This window comes from Gasterosteus aculeatus, chromosome 4 (genome assembly GCF_964276395.1).
Source record: "Gasterosteus aculeatus chromosome 4, fGasAcu3.hap1.1, whole genome shotgun sequence".
In the NCBI taxonomy this organism is placed as follows: domain Eukaryota; kingdom Metazoa; phylum Chordata; class Actinopteri; order Perciformes; family Gasterosteidae; genus Gasterosteus; species Gasterosteus aculeatus.
This window is the reverse complement of record NC_135691.1, coordinates 27505997-27523298: the sequence shown is the minus strand read 5'-3', so window position 1 is coordinate 27523298 and position 17302 is coordinate 27505997. Positions and strand designations below refer to the sequence as shown.

General features: G+C 46.5%; 1 protein-coding gene across 1 annotated transcript; it reads right to left on the bottom strand.

The window, feature by feature from the left end:
• Positions 1–1764: 1764 nt before the first annotated feature.
• Positions 1765–17302, bottom strand: LOC120817801 (protein phosphatase 1H). Its single transcript, XM_040174350.2, has 10 exons — positions 16680–17302; positions 12799–12988; positions 11509–11880; positions 10200–10312; positions 9991–10075; positions 8805–8923; positions 7519–7582; positions 6863–6970; positions 5433–5584; positions 1765–4773 (listed from the first exon to the last, which is right to left on the bottom strand). Exons 1-10 carry the CDS (start codon positions 16925–16927, stop codon positions 4626–4628), a joined length of 1599 nt encoding a protein of 532 aa, XP_040030284.2. The 5' UTR covers positions 16928–17302; the 3' UTR covers positions 1765–4625.

The window sequence follows — 17302 nt, the reverse complement described above, 5'->3', positions numbered from 1 at the left end:
GATGCAGAAACGGGCGACAGAAGATGATACAACAGTCGGATGCTGTTCACGCTGCACGCCGGCGCGCGGGAGACACTGTGGACATTTTTTTTTTGAGGCAGTTTTCTTGCATCCAACACAATCCGGGTAATATATAATATGATGATCTGCTTTACTGTGGCTTTCTTGGTAGTGTCTCGCGTGGTTCACAATACATTGTTATTCATTTTAATACTCAGATATGTAATTTATTATAGCGTTACTCAAAATAGCCAGACATTGTAAATACGTTGTGCGTCATCTGTTCAGGTGTGATTTATATTATTAGTGTCATTGCGGTGAACTGGCTTCTTCGCCTGGCTTCATTAATGACAAATACTGCATTTTTTTTTACATGTTAATGCTATTATCTACACACCGCGATCTTTTGTTTTTCTCCTTGCAATTTGACAAACTAATGCGGGTCAAGAAATCCACGGAGAGCCACCGCTTCCGTATATGCCATTTCCACCGAGGTCATCTGAGGAGAGCGCAGGCGAATGTGCGAAAGGTAGAGGCGCTGCTTTTCCCTCCCTTTCCTCTCCCGTCTTTTCTTTTCCTCCTTTCTTTCTCTGGGTGGGTTTTTTTTGTCTCGCTTTATTGCGGGCACGTTTTTGCCCCCACCTCCCCGTGCGCTTTTACGCACAGCTACCCAGACTGAACGGGGATTCCGATGGAGCGAAGAGCACAAAAGGAAGGAGGATATGGATGGGGGGGGGGTCACACGCCTGAGAGCACCGAAATGGCCAACGCGCCGGTTGAGGTAGTAGTTTGTGCTGTTGGTCGGGTTGTCATATTGCCCCGTTTTGGAGATGACTGCGCAATCTACTGCCTTTTTCCGGCGCTGGCGACTTTACGACGGAGGAGTCGACGCGGATGACCGGGCTCACTGTGCGGTTTGTGGAACAGAATAATGTGGCCTCGAGTCTCCCGTGAAGCTGTTGCGTGTAAATGATCAGATGGGGGGAAAACAAATGTGCTGCAAGTTGAACGGGTGGGAGTTCCTAAATATTTCTCCCGCCCTTGTGTTTCTTCTCTTCGACTAGTTTTGTTCGATGTAGTTCCCAACGAGTCAGGAAGAGTCAACAGGAAATTATTTAAAAAAAAATTGTTTCGTCCTTTGGAATTTAGAGAATTAACTTTTCAATTGCAAATTCTGCAATTCAGCCCAACAGCTTTGGCTCCTGCTCCGAAATGAAATAATTTATAGTGTTGTATTACTATTGTATAATAATAAATTCTAGTTAAAAAATTGATTTCATCTCACCAATCTCCTATGAAAGGTCCCCGAGGGAGTTTCCAAACTTAAAGTGGGCTTAAAGTTAAAAACCAACCTAATATAATTTGTAGCAGTTTATACAAATCCCACTCACACAATGGGAGCATTCACCCGTTTCTCATGTCTCGTGTCTTTTGTGATTAATGACTATGCATTGCGATTTGGAATCAAGGCTTTTAGCCGGGTCAACCTCATTATTAAGAATTGCGACAGTATTGTTTTGTCCTTCAGTTTCGCCGTTTAGCTCCACTCATGAATCCCTCTGTGCACTCAGTCCAACAAGAGGCCTGACCGTTTTTTTTCTTTTGCTTTCCCACAATGACAAACCAGGGAAGAAAAACTACAGTAATATCGATTTGCTCTTCTGCACGTCTCCACCTCTGTGATGCAAAGCAACAGGAGTGATTGCATATCAAGGTTACCTGATATCAAATTCTTCTCTCTTTAATGAGGCAAGCTACACTTGGTTTTACATTTATCTGTAACATTTATTTTATTTTTTTTTCATTCCTGTAAAAGAATCACAAGGTAAACATTGCTTATTTTTTGCACAAAGAAACATTAAAAATATTTCTTTTGGACTTCATAAGTTATTGTCTTGTTTTACAAAATGTACATGTCACATTCACATATGGGGAGGTTGAGGCTAGCACAACGGTCACTTAATGGTTCCCCAATGGGCATCAAACTTCCTCTTTGCTACAGAAAAAAAACCCTCCCACCTCTTCTCATGTTCCCGTTACCAACGTTCAGTCTAAAAAGGTAAGAAAACCCCACAATGGCAGTAACTACTTTACAACACAGCCAGTTCAGAAAGAGACTGTCGAGCCAAAGGGACAAAGTAAACTGTCAAGGACGTCCATTCATGTATATACAAATGTAGTGGAACTACTAAACCGCCCTGGAGGATGCCCAAACCTTTAGAAAATCCCTTTTAACGGCTTGCCCACTTGACCCACACATGATAATTGAACCTGAGTTGATGTGCAGCAGGTGGGTGGCACAATAGGATGACAAGGGAAGGGGGGGGGGGGGGTCATGTATTCATTCTTTGACATTCATCTAAGAGAACAAGGCTTGATGACAGGTTTGAGGATTAAACATTCAACACATGTCTAAATAGGTTTACAGTTCAAAAAATGTCCACATCCGGGACGCATGCTGAGAAAATGCTTCGGTGGTGGCAGGACAGAGTCTACAAATAAACAAAGTAAAAAAAATAGCTTCAAATTGCTTAAATGATGAAACTGCAGATGCAAATAATGACATATTACTGGAGGAACGGTTCCCCACACGAGTTCCAAACAAATGAAAATGGCTGCTGCTGCTGTGTCGGTAATTGTCAACAGCTAAAAAGTCCAAAGATGATGAACAGCACCTGCTACACACATCATGTGATGTAAAACAAAAGTTGAGACATTTTGGGAAATGCATTTCACCATAAAGCCAGGAAGTGTGTCCCAAAATGTCAACTTACTCCTTTTAACGATGGCGTCCCTCATCCTGGCATTGCAGGATTTTGAAATCTCCCATATGGCCGTTCGTATTAAATAAGGAGCCCAAAGGTTTCAGTCGAGCAGACGGTAAAATCTAAACTATCGTTGTGTTTTTTGGAAGCTTTTCATTATTTGCTGTTTCGGTTTTTCCAGACTGGAATCCAACAACATGAGAATTGATCCCGAAGTTCATAGCTTGTCCTTCCTTGTGTTCTCCGCCAGGCAGTTGTTATTTTAGCATTCCCGTCCCTCGCAATGGATCATACCCGTAGCTCTTGTGCTGAGGATTGTAACAACTCTTAAGGAACCACAACCGTAGAAACATATGCATGGTCTATGCACATCTACAAACAATTACCATTATCACTAGCGCTTTGATGCATTACAAATACAAATCCAGTCCGTATAAAAGACACACCGCAGTGTAAAGCATTGAGTCGTCGCCCTATTGGCCGGGCCCCAATAGGTCACTGCATGCACCGACAAAATCACTACATCCAAACCCGATGCTGCTTGCGGCAAAACCCGTCCCACTAAAGACAAATGGAATGTGCATCAAGCATGTGGAGCAAACGAAGCCTGCAGGACACGTTAATGCAAAGCAAACAAAATAAATGCCTTGCTTTTGTTTGGATTGACTGATTGTATTTTGTGATAGTTCATTTGATTGCCCCTTTATATTTCACATCTAATGGATGCTTGGTCAATGGTGTGGGTCAGTAAAGTGCGAGCAACTTGATGTAAAATTCATCTCATTTAATGTTTTGTTTTGTGGATTCATCCCTTTTACAGTATTTACTTTTATTTTACTTTTAGCTCCTCCTGCTTTGCTAAGAGGAGCCAATCTTCCTGATGATATATGAGAGTGGTATCAAACATCTCATCCAAAAAAAATGATATGTTTTAACCCTAAGTGGGGAAACATGGATGTTTTCATGATTTATCTCACGACTCCATATCCGATGAAATGACTTAACATGACGTTGAACGTCCTTTTGCGTGCACACGTTAAATGATGCCAATTTTACAAATAATACATAAAACCACATCACACCATGTCTTCGCTGTCATTGGTCCACAGCTCCCACCTGGGTGTGACAACTTCCGGTCCGCATCTCTTTTTGTCGCTCATGAAGTTCCCTTCGCCCCCAAAAAAACAGTCTCTCTCAAAAAAAAAAAAAAACAGTTCCGCTCGGATCGGAGCGAGCCAAAAATCTGCAATCCGTCATGTGATCTAAGAAGCAATATGTGGAAGCAGTTCCCGAGCCGGTGACTCCTGCGAAGTCGCACTGAGGCAGAACTGAACACGCATCCGAGCCGAGTCACCTCAGTCGGTGGTGGCGAGACGAAAGGGTCTACTTTCATTTATAAAACCGAGGCGACCGTACAGTAAAGGAGGAGAGCGGCGGAGTTTAAGGAGTGGTAGGAAGAAAGCCCGGCGAGAGGAGGAAGAGGGGGGAGGAAGGGAGGGAGGGAAGAGGGTTTTTTTTTTTCTTCGTTTTGGAAGAACCCATCTATCACAGCTTTCACATCCGTGCAGAAGTTCAGTCGCTGTTCCATCAAATTTAGATCTGTGCCCCAAATAAAAAAGAAAAAAAATCGAATTACCGCCTGTAGACAATATTTGTCTCGCTTTTCTGACCTTTCGTAAATAGACCAATCAAAGCGGAGCTCCCTCTAGCGACCTCTGAACTCCCGCAGAGATACGAAACGCGGACAAAAACCTAAACATCCAGACATGAGAACGTCACTCTGAGGGGACAACGTGTGCAAGCGGCAACCAGGAAACTCAGAACAGGGATTCTCGGCCCACGTCGACCCGGTCGCTCTCCTCAGGGCTGACGGTTGCCGTACATCAGTGGGATGATGAAGGCGGTAATGTCGTCTCCGGAGCCCAGGCGCTCGTTGGTGATCCTCCAGCCTCGCTCGCGGAGCACGCCGCGTGCTCGCATCACCAGCTCTTGTGCCGCCATGGTGTACCTGTTTTTTTCAGGATTAGACCACACGGAGAGGATGGTCAGGCTTTTTCGGTTTTTCAAGTTTGGCCAAATCACCAAAGCAACACGACTTGAGCCTCGCTCCGGCGCAGGCTCTTCTGAGACAAAAAGGGCAGCTATCTTCATCCTCATTGATGAAGAAGCGATATTGGTTAGATTACGTTTTATAGGGAGAGAGTTCTCCGAGATCACACAGATCCCACATTACATGTTTTTACTGTACGAGCGCTGCTGAAGACGAGGAATCATTTACTTAGAAGAAGACCTTCTTGAGGTTCTGTTTTGTTTCTTTCCCCTGATTAGTTTCATCCGTGCCTCATGCTGAATAAAGTCTGCGCCTGTCTTCTGCCAGTGAACCCGGGGGCTGGATTCAAATAGTAAGCAAAAAGGACTTTCTGAATCCAGCATGTCCACATGTAGTGTGTCCCCCCTCCTCCCCTCCAGAGCTCATTTGGGTTCCTAGTTGATTTCCTTTTTTAAGTCTTGTGTTTTTACTTCCCCTGCCAGCCAGACCAACTGCTTTTGGACTCTACGTCCCTGCTTTTGGGGCTCAGTTGTAGTTTCCTTTCGATAATAACTGCGACAGAAATAAATACGGACAAATAAAGAAATCAAGAGAGGTAAAAGGAAGGAGCTGCAGACCTGCGCAGGTCGTCGGGGTCACAGTTGGCCAGGAACGAGGTGACGGTTTCGGCGACTTCCTGGTTGGAGAGGACGTCCCAGAGGCCGTCGGTTCCCATCACCAGAACATCGTCGGCCCCGTGCTCGTACTCCATCAGGTCGTACACCTTCACCTGTGGGCCAAAACGTGTTTATCCAAAAGCAGTGACGACATTAATGGCTGCTGTCAGCTCTGAAATCAGAACAATGTTACACCAAAGTGAAAGATTCCTTTAGCGGCCTGCAAGCTCGAGTACACGCAGCGAAATGAGCGCACGTGTGCCGGCCATACTGACCCAATCCCCCCACTAATCAACGCACGGCGTTTCTGTTTTCTTTTTTTTTTTTTTTTACAATTTAATGAATTCAGGGCGCTTTTCCTTCAACGATCGCATCGTGGAGAAAGTCCTTGAAAAGACTGCGGAGGGATGAAAGAGACACAGAGTGCTGGGAGGACTTTAGTCGTCCACGTGAACCTCACATGAACCCGGGTATGAATGGATTAAAGATGGAGCACTGAGAACCTGGGAGGCGGGACAGCAATGCAGATGTGAAGCATTGCCAGCCATGTGTTTGACTTCGCCTTGATACGTTGCAGAAATACAAAATCCATAAAACGAACCGCAGCGTAAAACCGTTTGCCTCGTCCCCTCAGAAGGACACGCGTGACAAAACAACAGATCGGGAAAGAACCCACAAGGAACGCAGGAAAGACACATCTGCAGTCGATTGGGTTGAGATTGTAAATGTCGAGCAAAAACAACAGGGAGGGTGTTGGTCATGTTCTGCCCAAGCAGGACTGGAAGCAATTTAATTTTTGTACTTTTAACACGCTGCCATGATCTATAAGCTCAGGCGTTGTTCCCGCTGCCTTTGTTGGCACATATTTTGTGTTTTCTTGGCTTGTTACAACAATCCGTAGGTCGTTGGCATCGTGACTGACACACAACCAGAAATCAAATATCTCCACGCATGAATCACACAGATGGATTTGGAGTAATAGCTGGTTGGAAGCTTCGTAGAAAAACACAACCCATCTCTTCCCTTACATTTTGTTACCGAGGAGAGAAACACTGCATTTCCTATTAATTATGTAGTAAAGAAAAAAAATGTGTTCATCCATTGAACTAGAAGGTAGTGACATTTGCAGCCGCTGAGCAGCTAATTAGCGATCGAGGCGGCAAACTGAGTGTGTAGAGTTCTTTTGTTGAGCGAGCGATAATGCGAATTGGAGTTTAGAGCCTGTGGCTCTTTTGTTAGTTAGCTGTAATAAGGTTTGACACAACTGCATCATGTTTCCCGTAAGTATTCTACGCAGCTGATGTGGATGCCGTGGGAGTCCAACAAAAAGCTATTTATTTCTCAGTTGACCTTTTAAATCACTGATTGTGTGTCAGCGAGTTGGATCCTACCTCGGGGCAACAGGACAGGAACGGCTTGATGTAGATGTTGGAGTCATGAACTTTGAGGTCATGGTCACCGAGCCCTCGAGTCACCCCGATGGTGGCCAAGACACGCGCCTGTAGAAAAAGATCAAAACATGTAAAGGATCTACAGGCGTCGATGAACATTCGAAGCGCTTCGTGCGACTCGTCCGAGGGATTGCGTTCACTTTGGGCCTCCTCCTCCTCCTCCTTCGTTCTCCTCCCCTGCAGTCCCAGTGGGGATTAGCTTTGCCTCTCAGGGAGACGACTGTCATCTCCAGAGTGGTGTGTGTCTGTCTGAACGTCTGTGTGTGTGTGTGTGTGTGTGTGTGTTAGCTACCGGAGTGAAACAGATGAACTGTCTCCTCTCTGTTCTAGTGAAGCTGTACATTGATACACACACACGTACACACACACACACACACACACACACACACAGTGTGGTGCTCACACGTCACAGACCGAGTGTTCGCCCAGTCTCTGCGTAGATGGCAGGCATGCAGTGTGTGTGTGTGTGTTAGATTGAAAGTTTTAGAGTTCTGAATTCAAGAGGAGATGTACAGAACGCACAGGCACACACACACACACACACACACACACACACACACACACACACACACACACACACACACACACACACTTACCTTTTTTCCTTCCCCATATATTAGGGGGAACTTGAGATCTTCATCCCCAATGGTCTTGTACGCCCTGTGTTTGAGGATGGAATAGAAAAGCAGAACCAGAGAGAATGAATCTTTTCTCTCTTCCTGTCTGACCCATTCACACCCAAAGGGCCGGATAGCGGAGCGACCACCCCCCCCCCCTCAGGTGCACCGTTATCCGTCCACACGCGTAACCGACTGCAGTGCGCCTTCTGCTTTGTAGCTCAGATGTCTTACATCTTTCAAATCAAAACCGGTGCTGGGACGTCTTCACCATTAAAGCTCCAAATAATAAACTTCCCATCATGAGGATGGATTTTACGTTTATATTAAATATGATTAAAACTCACAAACCGGAGCTTTCGCGTCAGACTGAAAGTCCATGTGCTTAAACTAGCTGGATTAGACTTGGTGTCACCGGCTCAGCAGAGAATATCAACCACTTCAAAAGGCTTAACGTCTGCGTCTCTCTCTGCCCATCTTAAAAAAAAAAAATCGAGATGTGTACTTTTTCCCGCCCCATTTGCCACCATCTGTCTGGCATTTTTGCTTTGGGTTTTTGCATTTTTATATTTTTAGAAAACGGGAGATTTTAAGACATGGCTTTGCTCAGGGGCATCTCAGAAGTTGTAGCCAAAAATTAGAAAAAAATATTAATAAAGATTATTCTCCAGCTGCCTTGATTTTTGACCATTGCTGATTTGAAAATGTTGTGGCCCTTTTGAGTCTGGACTTTTGGCCCCCAGTTTTAGTTGCAGTATGTGACAATAGCCGGTCCGTGCGAGATATAAACAAGATAAAAATAACTCTCCCAAACTACTTCCTTCCATGGATGCGAAGGGGAACATTAACAGTGGTCCACATTCCGCTCCCGACGGGTGAACTTGTGGTGAAATATACGTCACACAACCCCCACAGTACTGTGTGTGGCTCAATGCGCCAGTGAGCAGTAAAAACACGCATCCCATTACCTGCTTCCACTGAAGCCCGAGTCAGACGGTGCATCAGTGGCAGGTACAGAGGCATCCATTACTGCTGTGTCACTATATCATATCCAGTTTAACTGCTCCCTCATTAGCCGGTCTGTTCGGCCCCGGATGCATAGATGGGTGTAAGAGGGAGAGCCGGAAGCTGAGGTCGAGATCGCAGCGCTTAGCAGCTAATGGATTTTTTTCTTGATTATTGTTAAAGGTAAATGCAGCAGGAGATGTCTTTGTCTGCTCAGTGAACATAGCGAGTCCGGGGCCGATGATGAATATGTGACTTACCATCCGTTCATGGTGAAATCTCTGTAGAGCATCCTCTTTCCCACCTCCTTCCTCTGAACCCGCCGAGGAAATTCCAGGTGGGTGAACTCATTTCCCAACAGGTGAGGCTGCATGAAACCCTGGAGGACAAAGCGATGGTCTTCAAGTCAGTCAAGCTTTCTTTTTGTCTTTTGAATTTAGCGAGTGGAACGTTTCTTATGATGTACTGGGCTCCTCTTCATTTGGTTATTGGAGGGGGATGTTTTACTCTCTCATAAATAAACCTAGCATTGCTCTCTGGTGGACAAACTACTTAATGGAGACACCTGAGACCTACTGCAATTATTTCACAATTTACTTGACATTCATGCGGATTGATAATAATATCAGCCATGCTATTCTAATGGTCAGGAACCATTTCGCTCTTTCATGTATAATACTGTACGTCAATATCTGTGCATCTTAACCGGCGGTAATGGTTTGTTAGTGAGCTTTCCATTGCTTCCTTATGAAGAGGGAACAAGAGAGTATCAAAAAGTCATCACTGAAATGTATTCATGAAATCAAAATGATGAACAGGTCCTTTAGGCCCAACCAAACTGTTTGGTTGGATATTCCCCGGTGCACATCTCTCTAGGAAATGGATGAGCATCAGCTGCCCTTGTTGATTAGTGTTGCTTGTTAAGTGAAAACAGGGTTTAACAATGGAGCGCTGCAGTTCCGTGAATTAGACATTTTGGAACATCTGGTTCCACTTTGAATGACTTTTTGAATGTCGTTGGTTAACACCAGCTCAATAGACAGCTCAATAGACTGTCTTGTTTAGTTCAAGGATATAAAATGAATCATGATATATTTATATATATATATATATATATATATATATATATATATATATATATATATATATATATATATATATATATCTCACCACAATTTTGAAGCTTGTATGTTTTTCAAAAAGGGGGCTAACAAGTGGCTAAATGAAACTAGAGGAAATAAATTACAAATTGGAAGCTAAGCAGGAACATTAATGTCATGCAACCAGGTGTGGTTGGTTTGAAGTCAAACATCAGGTTCATACATATGACGATTTGCATTCACGCTTCTAAAGCAACAATTGCAACAATTCTCAATATTTTCCGTTCACACTTCAGATGGAAGACGACCGTAGGTGGCGCACAGCAGACGCGTGAACACTTCTCACCAGGAACTGGAGTCGCTGGCGTTCCGATTCTGGTGTGAACTCTGTCGACACGGGAATGATCTCATTGTGTCTAATGACGATGGCCCTGTTCACACGGAAAAGAAGTACAGGTAATGTACAGGCAACCTTGCAGTGAATAGAATGTTCATTTCTACGGGGAGAGACACAAAGTTGTTTTTCTTCAATGGACAGAAGATCAGCGTACACACCTGCTGTCACCTGCATTCCCGATGTATAGTTTTCCGAGCAGGTAAACCACTGTGAGCGCTGTACATCCTCCTGTGATGTGAAAGACTTGCCTCTCCCTCTCGATCTGGGCATCCTGCAAAAGGGAGACGGTTGTCAATCAAGCCTTAAGAACCTCCCACGCATTAAAAATAAAAAGACTCCACAGTGTGTGTGCAGCCCACACAAGCAGCGGGAAGCTTTAAATGCAGATTGTCTGCCTTTGTCTATTTCCTAACATGCATAAATGTGACTGGAGATGGAGAGAGAAAAAACCTGGAACAGACACTGGAGCAAGATACAAATTTGATAAACTTTTTTAGAAAGCCCGGATGCATGGACATCGCTGCAGACTATCGATCGCTTCAGCCTCAGCCTCATGCAGAGTAAACAGAAGAGAACAGAAGCGCTCGCACATGAATAATGTAGGCCGTGATATGAGAGCGGGTTTGTACACCGCCCGCTCTCATATCAAGGTCCAAGAGGCTTTATACTGATCACAAATGCCACAAATGCCACATGTGTTTTCATGTTGTGGATTTGTCATTTTTTTCTTCTTATTTCAATTAAGCAGAAGCCCTGCAGCCACGACTCCCCCCCCCCCGAGGATGTCAAATCAAATGTAAGGGAGATTGTCATCGTGATGGTGAAAGCAGCCTTTCACCAGGATATGAAGCGTGTGGACGGCTTCCCGATGCCATCTAGTGTTCTCGCCACGAAGCAATTCTAAAGAAACGGTGAATGAAAGGATAAAAGAAGCCCTCTAAGACGTAGCTGTTCCTTCAGTAGTTTTTCGGCAGGAATTTTCAGGTAAAAATGCCACGTGAAAAAAAATAAAGCAAAAACATCATATTTGGTGAGATGCTGCGCTTGAACCACAGAAATCCGCAGTGCGTACGTGTGCGTTTAGCTCGGAGCTGTCGTTTGACAAGCTCTCTGAGGCCTGAATGAACATTAAACTGTAAATATAGAAACTACAAAAAGGATTGTGTGTGTGTGTGTGTGTGTGTGTGTGTGTGTGTGCGCGCCTTTCAAGCCTCAGATCAGAAAATCCGTGTGTGTGAACAACATATGTCATACAATGACAGCAGAGACATTTGTGTTGGCTCCCTTCAGTAGCTACATTTCCACATCTGCTTAGTGTTAATGCAAACAAATATTCACTGCACGCACATGTCAGCTGCTACCGCGAATAAATACACACACTAATATTTCCATTAGTGTGGAAAAAACACAGTCCAACAAAACAGGGAGAAGGGCGTCAGTTCTAAATGATAATAAATCAACGCCCACCATCTCTTTGAAGGCGTTCTCTATGGCTCCAATCACCAGACTCTCGTGCTGGATCTTCTTCTCCGTGAAGAAGCGCGCCGGAGGCGGGGTGTTGCACGGGGAAGTCGGCGCGCCCGCGGCCCCGCGCAGAGAAGCTGCCCGGGTGAGGGCTCGCTGGGGGCCCGCGGGGTTCCCCTGGAGGTAGGGGTTGCTGTCGGCCTCCTCGCCCAAGACGGTCGGGGGCGGCGAGGCCGCGTTTCGTATGATCTCGACGACTGCCTGGAGCTGACGGGCGATGTGGTGCTGAAGCAGGCGGGAGGCCACGACCGCCGCGCCGGAGCCGGCGTGGCCGTCGAACAGGGCCCAGTAGTGGAAGACCAGTCCCTCGCTGTCCTGCAGGGACAAGGGCAAAGGTGCAACGGCACACGGTAACAGAGCAGATGAACAGTTTGAATTGAATACGCATTCAAAATTTGCTTTACATACAGTGTGCTGAGGAAATCATCACAGAACGCATTAACTCAAATGTGGTTTGGTTGAGCCCACTTTTTATGTTTTGAAAACGGGGCGGGGGCCATCGATCACCTGGATGATGGGTTCTCGCTGGAAAATCTGGACCAGCACAAGAGGCATGGTGATGCTAAAAGCACTTCAAAAATGCAAGCTGTCGAGTCCTTGACAAATAATGTGCTGATGGATGAATACTACACATTTTGCATACAGCATGACATATCAGGAATATCAGAAAGGAATATAACGGACATTTGAGAAAGGACGGACTAAACAGCTGGTTGACCAATACTGCCAGGTGACTTGTGGTAAGGTGTGAGTCATCTCCAAACAGCGCGACTCATCCTGTCCAATAGTGTTTGCAAGCTGCAGAGGTCAAACGTCCTCGTCTCTTCATTTCTCCCTGCAGGCAGGAATTGAAACAGCCCCCCCCCCCCCCCCCCCCTCGCGCCCCTGTCGTGACTGTACCGTCACACACTCTTGCTTGGTATTATCTGACCTTGAATAGACTTTATCTGCCAGACAAAGTTACATTTCCTTCTTCCGCTTGACGATTTCAAATCCAAGCAGTTGCTTTTTTTAATGTTTATTTGCTTACTTATTCATACGTCTTGTACAGCTCCATTGTGCCACAACTACACACATGAGGGGAAGAAATCCTCCTAGTGGTTAGTGGTTAGTTAGGTCACTGCCCCCCCACCACCCCTTAAGTCATCTGTGTTTTTAAGTGTACCATGAAAGTATGCTGCCTAACCATGGCCCATATGCCAACACTTTGAGTGCATTTGTGGCTTGGCTCACCTCTCCCAGATTGCTTTGCTCCACCCGGAGCCCCAGGCCCTCCCCGTTGGGAAGGGAGTTGCGCTTCATGGTCGTCGGGGTCTTGCTGGGCGTGGAGGGGGGGCAGTAGCTCATCGGCCTCCTTCTCGTTACGACCACCTCGCAGCACGCCTGGTCCTCATTCAGCGCACTCTTACCAGCATTAATCACCCTGAAACAAAGACACGGTTTCAACAGATTAACTAAAATTTCATTTTTATAATTTTTTTTAACAGATCCATTTTTTTTTGGCTTCAAAACAACAGATGCGCCACACAGGCTGCAATCGTCCGGTCCGACAGCTGTGGTCCGGAAACAAGCGGCCCGAATGAAAGCGGGGCATCAGGTGCTCTTTGTCGGATGAAACGGCACTGGGGGGCCTTTCATGGTTATTGTGGCTCATTGGAGGATCACAGCAATTAGTCCGAGGCCGCGGCCTGCGGTTTCTGTGCGTGAGCCCGCCGGCTTTGTGCGTCTCGTGTTCCTGATGGAGATCAAACGGGAGAGCCTGTTTGTGGTGCAACCAGCAGCGTGTCCTGATGCATCACGACAGCTGCTTCTGGGAGAATTACAGGTCTTTGTTTATGTGTGTTTGTGTGTGTGTGTGACTAAACATGCTTCAAAGCTTTGTGTCTGTGTGTGTGTGTATTATTCATCTTTCCATGGACCCCAATTAACCAGCCAGACCACAGCGACAAAACCCTCAGTAATGTCTGAGCACGTGGCGACGCAATAACTGTGTGGTTTGCATGGAAGTGATGCTCATTGTCTGATATTTGTTTGTGTTGTGGTCACAAATGAGCGGCAGACAAAGGACTGAGAACACAGCTGAGACCCCGATTGTCGATATAACTGAATCGGCTCGGATTCATTATTTGGATTATTAGCTGTTCACTGCGAACATGGCTGTGGAGGTCCTGCCATTACTTACTGCTCTTGTTTACATAGCAGTGACATTCAAAAATAAGACAACTTGCAACAATAACTGAGTAAATCAATCTCCATATCTAAGGTGTTAGAATGAACACCTAATTTGCAGCACTTATGAATAATAAGCTAAATAAGCAAATGGCTACCAATGAATGGTGAGGAAATAAGGATTGTGGAGTCAGCTCTAGTGAGGCTGGCGAGTGAGACAGGCGTCTCTGGAGGGTGTTGTGTGTGTGTGTGTGTGTGTGTGCGCGTTGAGAAATTGGCATGTCTATTTATAGACACCGACTTTGGATGTTTCTCTGCTACTAGGAGGCATCAAAGTGTGGTTCTTCGCCTCAAAGGCTTTTTCACCTCAGAGAGAAAGGGAAGGATAGTGACAGGCCCACAGGGAAGCAGCCAAAACAAGCAGATATATTTAGCAAAACGTGATCTTTCATGCATGCGTTACTGTGAGTCTGTATTTTAGAATTGGATTTTTCTTTATTGACATTGTTTCATGGTCGTCTACACACGGGCTTTGCGAACACCCATCCATGCAAATTAAGTATTGTTAAATTTGAAAGCGAGACAAAGGGAGACAAGGCCTTTTCCGCTGCAGATTATGTGTTGATTTAATGGATACCAAATCAATAAAAGCTTTTGTATTTTGTATCTGGTTCAAGTGGATATTCAATAGCCAGGGAGCCTTTTGTGAATATGTGTACAGAAACATCGTCTGATTAGTGCATCAAACTGCGTATTTGGCTGAAACTGGCAGCGCTTTGGTCATCCAGTGTCAGTCGGCATGTATGCACAGGAGCTATAGCGTCCAGAGGACCGGTCCTCGCCACGATTACGCAGCTCTGCCTTCAAACACAATCTATTTCATTTCTGCACCCGAGCGAAAGGCCTCGGAGTTCTGACGGTCATAAAACACTGATGCATCGAGCACTTTGGAGCTCACGATGGACGGGAAGTCTGCTTCATTTGGTTCTGCCGTCACAAATCCCAGTAATGGGATGACTTGTGTGTGTGTGTGTGTTTGTGCGCGCGTGTGATGTCTTGCTGGTTTCACTTGAAAAAATATGTTTATATGAATTTTTGAACCCTAAAAGTCTAAATCACAGTCATCATGCTTCAGGAGTAGAACGTGTGCAATGGGTCCAATCAATAATGTGATTGTTCCGCGTTAGTCTATTTAATAGTAAGTGTGTGTGGAATGTTTTTGTTTTCATTTCTCTGCCAATCAAGTCTCATTCGGAACAATTAGCTTTCCTCCCATTAGAAACTAAATGCCATTTCTCCCTCCATTGTCAGACATCTAATGCCGCCTTTGTTTCTCTACCCGCTGCAACCGATTCTGGGCCAGAAAATGGCCTCGAGGATGAGATAATTATTTGGTGAAGCACAATGGTTCACAAAGCTTTGCCTCCGTTCAACTCCGAACATCAAGCGAACAAGAACAGCAAAAGAGCTGCGAGTAAAATGCATAAAACTGCCTTTAACAAAGTCTCACTTTAGTACATTTCCTCGAGGGTTTTTCGTTGAGGACGGAACACCCATCTGAATGTTAGAGATAAGACAATGCAACAGCAAAGTGGGAGCGTTTGAATGTAAGAATGGGTTTGTCTCGTGACTGTGAGGAACATCACTAAAAAATGTCAAACACACCACTTTTGCTTTGGGGGTTTTCCTTACATACAAAAACGTAGTAGTTCCGCTGTTTTGGTTGTGAGCAGAAGGCGCGTAGCGAGCGGGAAGCCGAGGAGCCCAAACCGCCTGCTGTAATGACGACACACACAAGGCTTTGATTACAGATGAACTCATTCCCGACACCGGTCCCAAAGAGGCGCTGGCGTCCGCTCGCATGTATCACGTTTAGTATCGTTCTATTGCAATCCAGTGGGAGAAAGGAGGCATTTCAAATAATAAATGTCCCCCCGAGGGACAAAACCTTACAAGATTCCGAATGGGAAGAAAAAAGAAGGAAGAAGCGCTCGAAGGAAAGCGGTTGTTAATTCATCGATATGCGTCTAGGAATAATTACCGCTGAGTCACACTCTGTTCTAATCTTCTACTCCTTTTGTGATGCTTTCCCTCGTTCCTTGGTAAACACTCAAGATTCTGTGTATCTCGCTGTGAAACATTAACCACAGCCATTGCTGGCATCAGGGTGGAGAGGCAGATTGTCCTCTAGGAGACTCATCCTTTGTGATGGCTGCAGACAGAATTCTGTTGAACCCGCCGCGCACACGCGCTTCAGACATTTGGTTCCATCGTATGACCACATCCAGCCTGCGTTTATAGCTGCCCATTTGTCCCGACCAAATAAAGGGCCTTTTATGACGGCCAAGGCTACGGGGTTCGTCCAATCGCACAGTACCATTCGCAGGGCTTATCATTAAGTCAACAGGAAGTACATATGAACATCCAGCTTATGGTAAACATATAGAGCAGATATCAGCTCATATATCAACAATGTCTCCACCCTCATACTGATATCGCCATTGTTCCAAAAGGGTCCAATAAGACTATAGGCCCAATTACGAAATGTGCAGCTGCATCTTTTTGAACTGGTTCACCGCCAGTAAACCTAAAGCCTACTGGCAGGCAATCTCTGACCCTCCACAGCTGGGACATAAGAGCCAGATGCTGCTGGTAGCATCATCCTCCTTGCACGTGCACAGCTCGAGCTCTCCGTGTCTCTAAAGCTCGCCAATTTCAAATGACATGCAAAGCTCGGGAGGGCGAAGTGATGCTTGGGTGCGTTTCACAACAAAGCCGGATGCGGCGTCACACAACAGGTGCGGGTCCTGCATCCAGTTGGTGCTTTTTCCATCTGTTGCGATGGAAGACGCGACACAGATGCCCCCCCAACGTCAATGGCCATCGGCCGGGGGTGGAGTGGGGGGAGGGGGGCCTGACGGCAGCCCCGCGGCGCGGTTACTCACTCTGCGTATCCGGTGGCCCACGGCAATCTGCGCGTCTCCTTCAGGATGAGGATGGGCCGAGCTGCGTGGTCCGCGGAGCACTCGATCTCATCCGGCGACAACCCCAGGAACTCGGGTCTCATGTAGGGGAATTTCAGCGGCAGCTCTGAGCCGGCGCCGCCGGCTGCGCCGGAGCCGCCGCCGCCCCCGCCGCCGGGCATCATGCCGCCCATGAAGCCGGCCACCGCAGACTTGACCCGGGTGAGCATGTTGGTGGCGCGTCGCGGCGGATCGTCCGTCGGGCAGTGCGAGGCACCGCGGCTCCCTTTGCCCGGATTCCCCCCCAGCTCGTTCGCGGTGTTCGGACGGCAGCAGATCGATGGAGAACAAGCGGAGGAGGAGGAAGAGGAAGAGGAGGCGGCGGAGGAGGAGGCGTCGGAGGAGGAGGAGGAAGAGGACCTCAGGTGGTTAGAGCTTCATGCATTCGGAGCGGAGACGACAGCCGCAGCCGGAGGAGAGGGATGAGGAGATCGGCTCCGGTGCAGAAGGTCCGGCGCTGCACAGCCACGGGGAGTCATTGATAACAGCTCGGCCTCCGTGAACGCGGAAATACATGGAGGATTAACGGGTCATGTGATGCAACC

Bases quoted from the DNA above. Each gene is read 5' to 3' on its own strand.
- LOC120817801 (XM_040174350.2), bottom strand. From the start codon at position 16,927: ATGCTCACCCGGGTCAAGTCTGCGGTGGCCGGCTTCATGGGCGGCATG. The intron at 8,924-9,990 runs GTGAGAAGTGTT...TTTGTCCTCCAG, and splicing joins GCCAGCGACTCCAGTTCCTG to GGTTTCATGCAGCCTCACCT. The intron at 4,774-5,432 runs GTCTGCAGCTCC...TGAAAAAAACAG, and splicing joins GACCCCGACGACCTGCGCAG to GTACACCATGGCGGCACAAG.